Source organism: Rhinoderma darwinii, chromosome 13 (genome assembly GCF_050947455.1).
Source record: "Rhinoderma darwinii isolate aRhiDar2 chromosome 13, aRhiDar2.hap1, whole genome shotgun sequence".
Classification (NCBI taxonomy): Eukaryota; Metazoa; Chordata; class Amphibia; order Anura; family Rhinodermatidae; genus Rhinoderma; species Rhinoderma darwinii.
Genome location: NC_134699.1, coordinates 32,512,679 through 32,528,947, shown reverse-complemented (window position 1 = coordinate 32,528,947; position 16,269 = coordinate 32,512,679). Strand labels below are relative to the sequence as shown.

Genomic DNA, 16,269 nt, shown 5'->3' with positions numbered 1-16,269 from the left:
GTTGTGTAAATGAATGGAGAGAAGTGTATGACGCTGATTGGTCAGCGTCATACACTCCTCTGTACAACGCCCACTTGATCATATAGTAAAACACGCCCAGTTGTCCATTAGGAAAGTCATTAGCATAAAGCTAAAATAGGTCATAACTCCGTCAAAAATGATTGTTTTTCTAAATAAAGACCACTGCTGTAATCTACATTACAGCGCCGATCACATTATGTAGAAGATAGGGCACTTTTAATGTGGTGACAGACCCTCTATAAGCATAAAAATTCTAAAATAGCAAGAAGGGTGAGTATAAAAGTGATAAAAAAAAAGTAACCTACTTTGTCTAAGGAAAAAAATCATCGCAAAAATCACGTCGCTAGCCCAACAAAACAAGAAGTTATAGCCGTTTAACGAACACGTGGTAAAAATGGCTAAACGATGTCTAGTCCTGAAGGCTCAAAATAGCCCTGTCCTGAACCAGTTAAAGACTGGTGCCTTTCTCTCATGTTTACAAGTTTAAAAATTATAATTACAGATTTACCAGTACTATTGAGGACAAACCAAACGTCATGAAAATTCAGCCTCTTAAGTTAACACCTTGGAACTCACTTTCCTAGGCCCCATGCACACGAGCGTAGATTTCACCCATAATTACGGACCTATTCATTTCTAAGCCCAACTGACACCTCCCCGTATATTTACGGGAAGGTGTCCGGGCCGTAGAAACCTTCCATAAAAAATAGGAAGTGTCTTATATTTTTTTACTGTCCGTGCTCCCATTCTTTATAATGGGAGCAAGGTCCACAAAAGCGAGTGACAGTCCGTAGCCGGCTGTGCCCGTAATCACGGACCGTGATTACGAGCACGGTCGTGTGCATGGGGTCTTAGCAAATGAAAAACTGAACAAAGGTCCAGTGCAGAAAATTGATGCCTTGTCAATAAAAAAGTGAAATACTTTTTTTTCAACAAAAGTAGATAACTTATTTGCAAGTTGCAACAAAAAGTTATATATATTACTTCAATATTGTACAAACCAAAGACCACCATAACAAGGCTCCATATAGTCTACACAGTGCAGTGTGCCAATACTTCCAATTTTAGCGATCAAATAAAACGTAAGGCCATGTGAATATTCAGCACATATTTTCTGCTTCGTAGATGGCCTTAAAGACCAGGCAAATTCTGACTAATTCTGCTTTAATAACAAATCTGCCAAGTATGCACATGGTATTGGAATGCCAACCTGAAGTAGCAAAGGTGTGGCGGAATGAATCTGTACACGTCAAAACTAGACAATTCCATTTGATCATATGCAAAGGATTACTTTGTGGTACTAAAATACGTCCATTATTAGTAATACGCCAAAATACGCAAAATATGGTATAAAATTGATTTTAACAGTGGCACCTACTTCTTACTGCGCTCTTCATGTCCATTGGCACTGTTCAGTTTGTTCTCGTCCTAAGCAGGGTTGATAGAAGAACATCATGAAGGCGAAGAGGAAATAATTCAAGTGGGCAAAGGGTAAAGGGGATTGGAATGAGAGAATAAAAAAAAAATTTAATGACTAAATTACTAAAAAAAAAAAAAACAACTTGTGTGTAGGGCTAAAAAAAGAAATATACATGGGAACTTGTTTAAGAGCTCCCCTACAATGTCAATAATAGTCTATGAAAGCTAAAGATAACTAGTGCAGTTTGGCTTAGTTTTCTATACTTAAAAAGTTCATGTAGCAGAGCATCCTGTGACTATAAATGCTGATGCTGTAGTTTTGCCTACATGTGGAAGTTTGTATTGATTTAAACATTGGTTAGGTGCTGTGGTCCTTATGGTCAGTACCAAGGCTATCGTTTGCCTAAGCCCAAAGTGGCCACGCTAGCAGCAGCCACTATCCAATTCCTGTGACCGATGCCATTCCTGTGATCTTCGCCCATTTTCGTTGGTGGGTTGGGACTGTAAGAGCTTGATGCCACCTCTGTCACACATCTCGCCCTGAAGCAAACAGGGATTCACACTGCTTTAGTAACGTCGACTCCCAAGTAAAATCAGCAAATATGTACCTGTCAAACCTAAACATTTCCCTAGTGTCATTCCTACTAACATGGAAATATCCATGTTTAATTAAAGCTTAGGAAGCCATTACATTATGACAAGTATCTTCAATATGAGGGGATAGCTGCCAATACATTAACAAGCTTCTTTATTAAAGAATTTATGTGGTAAATGGACCAGAATCCAAGTTTAAACACAGGTGTTTCAAATGCTTAGCCTGCAACGTTAACTCAGTCATACTGAGCTTTTCTATGCAAATTACAGGTTAACTCCCCAAACATGGTGAGGAGAAGTAGATTTTGCATTTCCAAAACAAATGCAAATTTGCATTAGGGCACATAGTAACGTAATGCACCAAAACAGTACATGAAACCTGTGTAACAATACTACAGGACTTTGCTGAACTTAAAGGTACAGAACAGCTCTGAAGCAAACAGGTCATTTAATAAAAAGGGATAAAATAAAAAAAATAAAAAAAACTGTTGTGATTTAGTGGGAGATCCAAGAATCTGGTCACGTTTCTTTACCCAAAGGCAGGATTTTTCCTGTTTTCATGTCAAACTTTTCACCAGTTTTATTTCCACTTAATACAAAAAAATAAAAAATAAAATAATATATATATTAAAAAAAAAAAATGACAAAATATATGAAAATGTGCAGAGTAGAATCTGCTTGAACTGCCCTGATCTTGGCTGGTGAAAGTGGATATTCTTGGAGCCCCATTTCTTTCCCAAAACCACTCTATTCACCTTGTTGCTAAGCCAAACCGAAGCTCGGCAGTTCATAGGCAAGTCTTTTTACCTAGGGGACCACGGTACAGCGATACGTCACTCAATTACTACCTTATGATTGACAGTTCACACTGGAATCAAAGGTGAATTCATGGGAGTAGAGGTGATATATCGTTAGGCAAGTCTACAAAAAGAGATAGATGGGCATTTATTTATCACGCTGAAGTCAAACTACTGCACAAAATCATCACATCAACAGTAAATATTTACTTTTCAAGTTATGTACATCTCCAAGGGATAAGTCAGGAGAGCTCCAGGGGTGTTAGTTAACATTTTTGCAGTAGTTTCAAGAATTAACTAAGCTTGAAAAAGAAAAACATGTGACAGATCTTTCTCACCTTCCGGTAGGGCGCTTCGAGCATAGCTTCTATATCAATATCATCAGCCATTTTGGTTTATCTAAAAAAAAAACAACAAATATTTGTGTTTGAAATTGCACAGAAAGAAACGGAAACAATCTATTCAGCACAGTAGGCCAGTATACTGATAGGTAGAACCATAAAACAAGTTAAAGCGGTTAACCAGTAAATTAAAATTGATGGCCTATCTCAGGACTCTCAGCCCCGCCCCGATCAGGTGTTTGAGGTTTTAAGGGGCCGTGGTGAGCGCTACTTCCCCTTCATTTGCTACTGCTCCATACAGTACAAGACAGACACATTCATAGTGACGGAGCACAGGATTACTTTCTATCAGTCAATGCGGAGGATAGGCCATCAATTTTATTATACTGGACAACTATTTTCATTTGTCAGGGCTCCAGGCAAAAAAATTGACTCCTTAAAGAGGCTCTGTCACCAGATTATAAGTGCCCTATCTCCTACATAATATGATCGGCGCTGTAGAGAACAGTGGTTTATATTTTGAAAAAAAATCCTTTTTGACAAAGTTATGAACAATTTTAGATTTATGCTAATTAGTTTCTTAATAGACAACTGGGCGTTGTGAATAGAAGTGTATGACGCTGACCAATCAGTATCATACACTTCTCATTGTTCCAGCCCAGCTTCTTTCACTGCACAGGCTGTTACAATGGGCTAGAACAGGGGTGGGCAAACTTTTTGACTCGCGGGCCACAATGGGTTCTAAAATTTGACAGAGGGGCCGGGCCAGGAGCATTTGGAGGGAGTGTTTGGGCCGGATATACTAAAGCATTAAATGTAGTGTGTGCAAACCTCATAGCACAGTAAGAACACTACAACCCAATTTATTAACTGTCTTTCAAATGTGAAAAATAGCCCTTATCAGTTAATAAATTTGTCTCAAGGAATATGCAAGATATGGCATTTACATACTATTTCGCAGATACTGGGAGAAGGAAATGTAAATAGATTAAAATAACATACGCACTGTGATTTATCAAGAAAAAAGTTCTGTTGACTCTGTAAATTAGCTGCCAACCTCTGAGCAGTAGCCGCCCGTTCTTGTGTTGACTGCTTGCTAGCATAGTTTGCATGCTTCGTGGCAAAGTGACGGCTGATATTGTACTCTTTGAAAACCGAAGGGCTTAATGGTGACGTGAAACGAAGTGAAAATTAAAGTGAAATAAAGAGAAATACGCGCCACATTAACCCCTTAATGACCGGGCCATTTTGCACGTTAATGACCAAGGATTATTTTTTGTTTTTTCATGGTCGCATTCCAAGAGTCGTAACTCTTTTTTTATTCCGTCGACATCGCCGTATAAGGGCTTGTTTTTTCCGGGACGAGTTGTATTTTGTAATTGTACCATTTTTAGATGCTTATAACATATTGATTAACTTTTATTAACTTTATTTTAGGAGAGAATTGAAAATAAGCAGCTATTCCAGCATTAATTTTCACGTTATAAATTTACGCCGTTTACTATGCAGCGTAAATAACATGTTAACTTTATTCTATGGATCGGCACGATTACAGGGATACCAAATGTGTAAAGGTTTTATATGTTTTTCCTACGTTTGCACAATAAAAACCCTTTTAGAAAAAAATTACTTGTTTTTCCATCGCCGCGTTCCAAGAGGCGTAATTTTTTTATTTTTCCGTCGATGTGGCCGTACGTGGGATTGATTTTTGCGGGACAATGTGTAGTTTTCATTAGTACTATTTTGGGGTACATAGGACTTATAGATGAACTTTTATTTTATTTTTTTATGGGGGGAATGGGAGAAAAGAGAATTTTGCCATTGTTTTTTGCGTTTTCTTTGGACGCCGTTCATCCGGCGGTTTAATTAATGTGTTCATTTTATTGGTCAAGTTGTTACGATCGCGGGGATACCATATATGTGTATGTGTGATTTGTTTTGACCGTTTTATTAAATAAAACCACTTTTTGGGGCAAAAAAGTAGTTTTATTTGACTTTGACTGTAATTTTTTTTATTTTTTTTTTCACAAACTTTATTTAACGGTTTTACATTTTTTTTTTAAGTCCCACCAGGGGACTTCACTATGCGATATGCCGATCGCATATATAATGCTTTGGTATACTTCGTATACCAAAGCATTATTGCCTGTCAGTGTAAAACTGACAGGCAACCTGTTAGGTCATGCCTCTGGCATCGCCTAACAGGCAGATGCTGAAGACAGACCTGGGGGTCTTTGTTAGACCCCCGGCTGTCATGGAAACCCGACGGCGACCCGCGATTTGTTTGCGGGGGCGCCGATCGGGAGACAGAGGGAGTTCCCCCCTCTGTCAAACACATTAAATGCCGCTGTCACTGTTGACAGCGGCATTTAATGGGTTAAACTGCCGGAATCGGCGCGTGCTTCGATTCCGGCAGTTGCAGCAGGAGCCAGGCTGTGTATAACAGCCGTGCTCCTGCCGCTGATCGCGTGGGTAAACTGTCAGTACCCGCGCGATCACAGGACGGATATATCCGTCCTCCTGCGCGAACTAGCAGCTGCTGAGGACGGATATATCTTGGACAAGTTCGGCGGGCCGGATTAAAAAGCCTAACGGGCCGTATGTGGCCCGCGGGCCGTAGTTTGCCCATGTCTGGGCTAGAACAATGAGAAGTGTATGACGCTGATTGGTCACCGATTGGTCAGCGTCATACACTCCTCTGTACAACGCCCACTTGGCCATAAAGTAAAACATGCCCAGTTGTCCATTGAGAAACTCATTAGCATAAAGCTAATATAGGTCATAACTGTCAAAAATGATCGTTTTTCTAAATAAAAAAACACTGCTGTAATCTACATTACAGCGCCGATCACATCATGTACAAGATAAGCCACTTATAATGTGGTGACAGAGCCTCTTTAACCCCTTAAGGACGCAGCCTAGTTTGGGCCTTAAGGCTCAGAGCCCATTTTTCAAATCTGACATATTTCACATTATGTGGTAATAACGTCGGAATGCTTAAACCTATCCAAGCGATTCGGAGATTGTTTTCTCGTGACACATTGGGCTTCATGTTCGTGGTAAAATTTGGTCGATATATTCAGTCTTTATTTGTGAAAAATTGCAAAATTTAGAGAAAATTTACAAAAAATAGCATTTTTCAGAATTTAAATGCATCTGCTTGAAAAACAGACGGTAATACCACCCAAAATAGTTACTAGTTCACATTTCCCATATGTCTACTTTAGATTGGCATCGTTTTTTGAACATTATTTTATTTTTCTTGGACATTACAAGGCTTAGAACATAAACAGCAATTTTTCATATTCTTAAGAAAATTTCAAAAGCCTTTTTTTGAAGGTACCAGTTCAGTTCTGAAGTGGATTTGAGGGGCCTATGTATTAGAAACCCCCATAAAACACCCCATTTTAAAAACTAGACCCCTCAAAGTATTCAAAACAGCATATAGAAAGTTTTTTTAACCCTTCAGGCATTTCACAGGAATTAAAGCAAAGTGGAAATGAAATTTGCAAATTTCATTTTTTCTACTGAATTTCAATTTTATTACATTTTTTTCTGTAACAGAGAAGTTTTTACCAGAGAAATACTACTAAATATGTATTGTCCAGATTCTGCAGTTTTTGGAAATGTCCCACATGTGGCCCTACTGCGCTCGTGGACTAAAACACAAGCCCTAGAAGCAAAGAAGCACCTAGTACATTTTGAGGCCTCTTTTTTATTAGAATATATTTTAGGCAGCATGCCAGGTTTGAAGAGGTGTTGAGGTATCAAAACAATGGAAATCCACCAGAAGTGACCCCATTTTGGAAATTACACCCCTCAAGGAATTCATTTATAGTTTTTGTTATTATTTTGACCACACAGTTTTTTCACAGCACCTATTTGAATTGGGCTGTGAAATGAAAAAAATGATATTTTTTCCAATAAGATGTCATTTTTGATCAAAATTTCTTATTTTCACAGGGAACAACATACCCCATTTTGTTGCCCAATTTGTCCTTAGTGCGGCAATACCCCATTTGTGGTGATAAACTGCCGTTTGGGCCCATGGGAGGGCTCAGAAGGAAAGGACCACCATTTGGCCTACTGGAGCTTTTCTGGTGCTAAGTCATGTATGCAGAAGCCCCTGAGGTACCAGTAGAGTTGAAACCCCCGAGAAGTGACCCCATTTTAAAAACTACACCCCTTAAGACATTCATCTAGAGGTGTAGTGAGCATTTTGACCCCACAGGTACTGTGTAAAAGATAATGCGCAGCAGATGGTGCAGAGTAAGATTTGCAATTTTATATATATATATATGGCATGTCAGTGTCCGATATATTGTGCCCAACATGCGCCACCGGAGATATACACCCCTTAAATTGTAATGTGGGTTCTCCTGGGTACGGCAATACCCTACATGTGGCTGTTATCAGCTGCCTGGGCATACGGCAGGGCTCAGAAGGGAAAGATGAGGGGGGTAAGCTGTGCGGAGTGCATCAGGGTAAATTAAAAATCAAGGGATGTATGATACATTTTAAAACAATCTTTTATACAGAGCCCTGGTTTTTCGGGACACGTGTCACATTGGTATATTGTGTTCTTCCTTATCCCCCTCTTATAGCAGACTCTGCACCTCTTTCCCTTTCCACCGGTTTGGGGAACTTCTCCTGGAAAGTGTTGCCCTGGTACGATACGTGTGGCCTCGCTTCCAGAAGTACTGGGTGCCCCCCTTCCTGGTCCCTAAAGATTAGATCTTGAAATTCCAGGAAAGTTCCCCTCTGGCCTGCACATCGACGTAGCACGTACGCATTGTACAAAGCCATCTGTATGATGTGCCCGGCCAGCTTCTTATACCACACCGCATGGCGCTGTAGGGCTTCAGGACTTGATTTGACAAGTCCATCCCTCCCATGTACCTATTGTAGTCCAGGATGCAGTCTGGTTTGGGGGTGGCCTTTCCTTCATAAAGCCTAAACCTGTAGGTATACCCTGATGCACTCTCGCAGCTTATACATCTTCACGCCATACCTTGCCCTCTTACCCGGCAGGTACTCGCAGAATTGAACCCTCCCTTGAAAATCTACCAGGGACTCATCAATAGAAATACACTTCTCGGGGGTGAATGCTTGGGAAAACCGGGCACTGAAACGGTCTATTAGGGGTCTCCGTTTATACAAACGGTCAAAACTGGGGCCATCTCGGGGTGGGCACGGCTCATTATCAGTTTAATGTAAGAAGCGAAGTATTGCCTCATTTATTTATTTTTTTAGGTTCCAGTTCAGTTCTGAAGTTGCTTTGAGGGGCCCATATATTAGACACCCCTATTAAACACCCCATTTTAGAAACTAGACCCCTCAAAGTATTCACAACAGCATTTAGAAAGTTTATGAACCCTTTAGGTGTTTCACAGAAATTTAGAGCAAAGTAGAGGTGAAATTTACTTTTTTTTTTTTGGTCAGAAAATCCTATTTATACCATTTTTTTTATAACACAAAAGGTTTTACCAGAGAAACGCAACACAATACTTATTGCCCAGATTCTGCAGTTTTGAGAAATATCCCAAATGTGGCCCTCGGGCGGTAATGGACTGAAGCACCGGCCTCCAAAGCAAAGGAGCACCTAGTGGATTTTGAGGCCTCTTTTTTATTAGGCACCATGTCCGGTTTGAAGAGGTCTTGTGGTGCCAAAACATTGGAAACCCCCCAAAAGTGACCCCAATTTGGAAACTAGACCCCTTGAGGAATCCATTGTAGTTTTCTTGGGGTGCATGCGGCTTTTTGATCAGTTTTTATTCTATTTTTAGGTGGCGTGGTGACTAAAAAACAGCAATTCTACTATTGTTTTTTTATTCATTTTTTTTTACTGCGTGCACCGTGCGCTATAAATGACATATTCACTTTATTCTGCGGGGCGATACGATTACGGCGATACCAGATGTTTATAGTTTTTTTTTATGTCTTATGGCGTTTGCACAATAAAATACGTTTGGTAAAAAATCATTCACTTTTTGTGTTACCTTATTCTAAGAGCCAGAACGTTTTTATTTTTCAATCAATAAAGCCGTGCGAGGACTTATTTTTTGCGTAACGAACTGTAGTTTCAATCAGTACCATTTTTAGGTACATGCGACTTTTTGATCTCTTTTTATTCCATTTTTTGGGAGGTGAAGTGACCAAACAATTGTTATTGTGGTACGGTTTATAATTTATTTTTTTTACGGCGTTCACCGTGCGGGATAAATAACAAAATAATTTTGTAGTTCAGGCCGTTACGGACGCGGCGATACCAATTATGTATAGTTTATTTGTTTGTTTATATATTTTTATTAATAATAAATGACTGATAAGGGAAAAAGGGGGATTTTTACTTTTAAAACTTTTATTTTCTTATTTTTACACAACTTTTTTTTACTTTTTTTTTACTTTATTACTTTGTCCCACTAGGGGACTTGAGGGCAGGAGGCCCTGATCGTTATTTTAATACACTGCACTACATGCGTAGTGCAGTGTATTAGAACTGTCAGCTACTCACTGACAGCAAGCATAGTGGGTCCTGACGTTGTCAGGACCCACTAGGCTTCCGTCTATGGCATAGCCGGACGCCATTGTTTGGTGTCCGGTTGCCATAGTCACCATCGCCGGCCGCTATCGTGTAGCAGGCCGGCGATGGCGGATTAACCCCTAAGAAGCCGCGATCGCTATTGAACGCGGCTTCTGAGGGGTTAATCGGCGGGGGTGCTCCGCGATCGGTCCCGGCACATTGAGCAGTGATAGTCTGCTGTCGGAAACAGCAGCTATCACAGCTCATGAACGCGCCCCGCGCGAACGGCGCCGTGTTTACTCCATGACATACTATTATGTCATGGAGCGCGAACGATGCACTTACCATGACATAATAGTATGTCCTGGAGCGTTAAGGGGTTAAGGGCCTTTTATACCCGCCGCTTTTCGGCCAGTGCAGCGAGCACCGATCAACGTGACATCGTTGATCGGCGCTCGTTTGCTCCTGTCACACGGAGCTATGTATGGGGACGACCAGTTGTTACCCTGATTGCTCGCCCCATATGTTATCACGTCAGCAGTGCATCTCCTGTTTACACAGGGAGATGCGCTGCCGACAACGATATTTCACTTTTTTAAAACTATACCATCCGCAGATGATCGAGCGTTTGCGCGTTCATCGGTTGATCGCTGCCCTGTTTACACAGGGCAATTATCGGGAACGAGCGCTCTATGAACGCTTGTCTACCCGATAATCGCCTAGTACACAAGGGCCTTTAGTCTAGTTACACCAGCAAAGCCCAGGGATATTCTGTAAGATCAGTAGATAGGAGAGGTTTTTTTAAACTGCCACTGAAACTAAAAAAAACATATTAAGGGTCCATTCACACCGTTATTTGGTGCGGATTTTCTAAAAAAAAATAAAATTAAAAAAATGCAGCAGATTCAGTCTCTAACCTCATATTGAAATCAATAGGAGACATAAAAACGGTCCTCGTTTCTAACAAAAAAAAAAAAAAAAAAAAAAGAATATGCATGCAAAAACCTGTTGTGAACCTGAAGGACCTTATGACTTATTTTTCACACATCCAGTTCCTGTAGCAGTCATGATTATGCGCCTAGCAACTTATCCCTTCAAATAAATCAGATATTTGATTTACTTAACTTTTTGCTGCAGCAAAATGTATTTACTCTTGAGACAAAAACGGAATCAAAACATACATACTACAAAATTTAATAAAAGTAAGCACCTGACACATTGTAAAGTGCTGGGTGGCATTTTCAAGCTCGGGCACCTTCATGCAATTTTGCATCAAAGTGTATTGTCTTTTAAGAAATTAATACAAATTTGAGACAAAGTTTGACCCAAGCAGAATCAAATACACAACCTAAAAATAAAAGTTCAAAATATGCAGAGTTCATGCATACCATGCTTGTCTACATGCAGATATCTTCACATACACCAGAACTGAATATACCAAAAATATCAGTGATTCAGATGCCAGTAAAAATACAAGTCAACAAATTTCCTGGTGTGTAACTGCTCATCTCCTCACCCCTGTAATGCAGAACGACACATGCTCTCTGATTGGATATTACGAGAACATGAAGAAAAGTTCCTGTATCACCCCCTGAAGTCACTGGAATGCTGTACAGGGGGAGAGATGACAATACCAGGCAGTTATCTTTCTCTCACCCCTCCCTCACAAAACAAGGAAGCAAAGCTTTTCATCCTGCTCCCGTCTACAAAGGACTTCTGCACCCAATACGGCACAGGCCATCAATGACCAAGGATTATTTTTTGTTTTCTCATGGTCGCATTCCAAGAGTTGAAACTTTTTTTTTTATTCCGTTGACTTAGCCGTATAACGCCCCATGCACACAACCGTAAAAATCGCCCGTAATTACAGCCCCATTCATTTCTATGGCCGACGGACACCTTCCCATATGTTTACGGGAGGGTGTTCGTGCCGTAGAAACCTGCCGGAAAAAATAGGACATGTCCTATTTTTTTTATTTTACGGACCGTGCTCCTATACTTTATAACGGGAGCACAGCCAGTATGTCCAGCTGTCCGCGGCCGGCTGTGCCCGTAATTATGGGCACGGTCATGTGAATGAAGCCTAAGGGCTTGTTTTTTATGGGACGAGTTGTATTTTTCAATTACACCATTTTTGGATGTATATATCGATGAACTTTTATTAACTTTATTTTAGAAGAGAATTGAAAATAAGCAGCTATTCCAGCATTGATTTTTCACGTTATAAGTTTAGACCCTTTACTATGCAGCGTAAATAACATGTTACCTTTATTCTATGGGTCGGCACGATTACGGGGATAGCAAATACGTAAAGGTTTTATATGTTTTTCTTTATTTGCACAATAGAAAACCATTTAAGAAAAAATTTACTTGTTTTTGCATCGCTGCATTCCAAGAGCCGTAACTTTTTTATTTTTCTGTCAACGTGGCCGTCTGTGGGATTGATTTTTGCGGGTCAAGGTGTAGTTTTCATTAGTACTATTTTGGGATACATGGGACTTATTGATTAACTTATTTTATTTTTTATGGGGGGAAATAGGAGAATTTTTTTATTTTTTTTAACGTTTTTTTTGGATGCTGTCCATCCGGCGGCTTAATTCATATGTTAACTTTATTGTTCGAGTCGTTCTGATCGCAGTGATACCATATATGTGTTATTTGTTTTGACACGGAATAAAACCACTTTTTTGGGGGGAGAAAAGTGGATTTTATTTTTACAGTAATTTTTTATATATACACACACGTATCTATATCTATATACATACACAAACGTTATTATTTAACTTATTTTTTTTGTCCCACTAGGGGACTTCACTTTGCGATCTTTATATTGCAGATATAATGCTTTGGTACCAAAGCATTATTGCCTGTCATTGTAAAACTGACAGGCAACCTCTAGCATGGCCTAATAGGCAGTTGCTGAAGGCAGACCTGGGGGCCTTTGTTAGGCTGCCAAGGAAACCCAACAGCGCCTCGCGATTTCTTTGCGGGGGCGCCGATGGGGGTGACAGAGGGTGCTCCTTCCTTCTGTCAAACACATTAGATGCCACTGTCGCTATAGACCGTGGCATCTAATGGGTTAAACTTCCGAAATCTGAGTGCGTTTCGATTCTAGCAGTTGGGTCAGGAGCCAGGCTGTGTATAACAGCTGCGCTCCTGTCGCTGATCGGGTGGGTACAGTGGCAGTACCCACGCGATCAGAGGACTGATATATCTGTCCTTAAAGGGATCCTGTCATCAACATCTTACCTGTTAAACTCGCCTGACCCCTCAATGGCCGCAGCTGTCCAGAGTTCGTTCCTGTTCTCTTCTTTCCTGAAGTCCTCCTCTGTCTGTAAATATCGTCGTTTAAACTCTTCCCGCCTTTTATGGTAATTATTTTTCCCTCTGGGATGCAGCTTCTTGACCACGCCCACTGCCCCCACCTGTCCGGCCCTGACTGGCTAAGGAGCTGTCAATCAAAAAGAAGGAGGTGGAGTCCACTCTGAGATGCTGGAGGAATGAAAACCTGACTCTTTTCAGATGAAGATTTGACTCTTTTCTGCTCATTTGCATACGGCGTGGGACCACTGAAAAACTGAATACTAAAGCTACAGAGCTTACTTAGAACATATTTATAGCTTAGATGACAATGATTTTTCACCCACTTTCACCAGGTATTGCTGGCTTTATAGCTAAAATGCTGGTGACAGGTTCCCTTTAAGCGGGAACTAGCTCCTACATAGGACGGATATATCCATCCTTCATTGTAAAGGGGTTAACATGATACAAATATCTAAGCTCTATACCTTACATTCTAGTAACGGCAAAGGAAAGGCAGTGAAAGGGTTAAACCTACAAAGCATAAACTCAATTTCCAGAAATCAATAAAGATTTCAACATGACAGTTGAAGCTAATTTCAATAAAATTCTTTCAAGTGCAGGGTTATGTAGATTGAATCAAAAACGTTGTGTAACTCTTCAAAACATGCATTTCATGACTTCTCATGTACTGATCCTGAGATAGTGTCTGCAATAATCCAGAGCTGCATTCACAATTCTGCTGGTTGTTCGAGAAAAGCCTTGTCCACAGGCATGACCAAAACAACTTAATGGGGCTGTCCGGTCATGGGCCGGTTTTTCATACCGATGACTTAGCCACAGGATAGTGGTTGAGGTATGTTCGGAATGCACAAGATCAGGGTAGGTGCACGAATAGGGTCCCAACCCAATCGTATAATGGAAGAAGTATTCGGCACACTGAGACGTCAATATCAAAATGCTTGAAAATTTTTATTATTATGATAGATGCCAAGGGTTTGGTGCAACGTAACGTTTCGGTCAAAGGACCTTCGTCGGGCACTGATTACCCTGGTTGCTGGAGTATCCAGAAGAATGGCGCTGCTTGTAATGGCGGATTTCCGCTCGTTTTGGCGCCAAAACGAGCGGAAATCCGCCATTACAAGCAGCGCCATTCTTCTGGATACTCCAGCAACCAGGGTAATCAGTGCCCGACGAAGGTCCTTTGACCGAAACGTTACGTTGCACCAAACCCTTGGCATCTATCATAATAATAAAAATTTTCAAGCATTTTGATATTGACGTCTCAGTGTGCCGAATACTTCTTCCATTAGCCACAGGATAGATCATCAGTATAACATCAGTGGGGGTCCAACAGCCAGACCCCACACCAATCAGCTTTTCTGGTTGCCTCCGTGCACAGGATGTCCGATGACAGTACAACGGCCGTGAATAGGAGCAGAGTTGCAGGACTACAGAAGGGCTGATATAAAGTGTACGGTGCCATCTGCTTCCAACACTGGCCACTGCATAATTGTCTGACCCCACCCATCATATACTGGTGACCTATCCTGTGGGTAGGTCATCAGTATGAAAAACCACCATGTGCCCAGACAACCCTTTTAAAGAGATTTTCCCAACACAGAAAGTGATGGCATACTGTTAGGATGTACCATCACTTTCTGATCAGTGGTGGAGGTTTCCAACTGCCAAGAATCACCACCGATCTTGGCACTGATGGGGCAGTCCCTTCTAAGTTTGTTATTCACAGCGGGTGCTCTTGGCCGCCGATTGTGCAGGAAACTAAGCATATCTCCATACAATTGTAATCAAATGTAGATGGCAAAAAAATTATAATAAAGTTTTGGCTCAGTACTAGATAAATAACCCAGTATATATAGAAAATTATTTATTTTACTATGTAGATTATATCTCTATGTACAGGAAAATGGGAGTTTAAATGTAAAATCTGCTCTTTAACAAACAAAGCTATGTTCACACTGCATATGCTTGAGGCAGTAAAATACAAGGCTGATATCAAGAGAAAACAGCCTCTGAATCCAGGCGTTTTGGAGATGATTTTCAAAGTTTTGATTTTTTAAAGTATTTGTTTTGTAGTGTCAATGAAATAAAATCGGCTTGTAAAACGCCTCCCGAAGTTTTTTGGTTTTTTTTTTAAATAAAAAAATTCAGCAGCGTAAAAATACACTTCAATGGGAAACTGTTTCCAGGCATTTTTTTAAGTGCATGATACCAGCATTTTATGCTCCGAAGTACACCTGAAAATAAGCAGTGTGAACATATCCTAAAAGCTAAAAATGGCCCTCGCAAAAAAAAACAACAAAAAACACATATATATATATATATATAAAATATATATTTTTTTAGGGTGCTTTAACAGGAATTTCCCACCACGTTATAACCCCCCCAAAAAAAACAACCCTGTTCCCACCACATACAGTACACCCCTTACAAGTTTTCAAACGAGTAACATTTTTTAAGTCAGCATATGCTACGCTGTACTTTGACCTTGCAGTCGCTTTCAGCATGCACGTTTATACATCACTCTTAGCTTGAAGAACTTTAAATAAAATGTAAAGCCTGATGACATTGTCAGAACATTTATAACTTTGCAAAAGCTGGAGAGAATCAGGTGGAGAGAAGCACTGACTTAGAAGTTGTTTTATGCCAGCCTGTGCCACACTAACCCACGCTACTGTGCAGACTATACCTAGCTATTAGGAACTCTGGAAAACTGCAGAGTAAGGCCATGTTCACACATTGTAAATTTATTGTAGATTCCAGCCTGAAATCCACCTCCACTGAAAGTAAATGGGGTTTTTGTAAGCCTATTCACATGCTCCAGGAAAATTCTGCTACAAAAAAAATACTTTCTGCGGATCCTGCATTGAAAATCGACTGCTTAGCCTGTATTGTATTGAATTAAATCAGGACATCGGTGTGCAAATCTGCAGCAGAAATCCAAGCGCCAACCTTGGATTTCTGCTGTGGATTCTTTTGAAAACTCACTACACTTGAGAAAGGATGGAGAGAACTTTCACACCCCAACCACCAACATGGCCACCAACCCAAATCAGGAGAATAGCGAGGAAATTGCGAAGACAAGTTCCCCAGGAAACGAATCACATGAAAGGAGATAAGGAGCCCCCACCAGCAGCTGTTATCACCCTGAATACCATGGCATCCAATGTACTCAAATGGCATGGAAGACAGTAGGCCTCCAGAATAAGCCCTGTCCATCTACCAAATTGATTTATATGCAATGTGGCCAAGC

The 16,269-nt window shown here is 40.5% G+C and overlaps 1 protein-coding gene across 2 annotated transcripts in view; it reads right to left on the bottom strand.

Annotated features, from left to right (window-relative positions):
• RBM39 (RNA binding motif protein 39) overlaps nucleotides 1–16,269 on the bottom strand; it is a 29,906-nt gene that overhangs the window by 12,884 nt on the left and 753 nt on the right. The window contains exons 2-3 of one of the 2 annotated variants that reach the window (XM_075845134.1): nucleotides 3,170–3,230; nucleotides 1,400–1,449 (exon numbers count right to left, since the gene is read on the bottom strand). In XM_075845134.1, the coding sequence (XP_075701249.1) occupies nucleotides 1,400–1,449; nucleotides 3,170–3,220 (101 nt within the window). In that variant the 5' untranslated portion in view covers nucleotides 3,221–3,230. Of the gene's footprint in view, nucleotides 1–1,399; nucleotides 1,450–2,789; nucleotides 2,919–3,169; nucleotides 3,231–16,269 lie in introns of those variants that run through there. The other variant, XM_075845135.1, reaches the window with a different exon arrangement.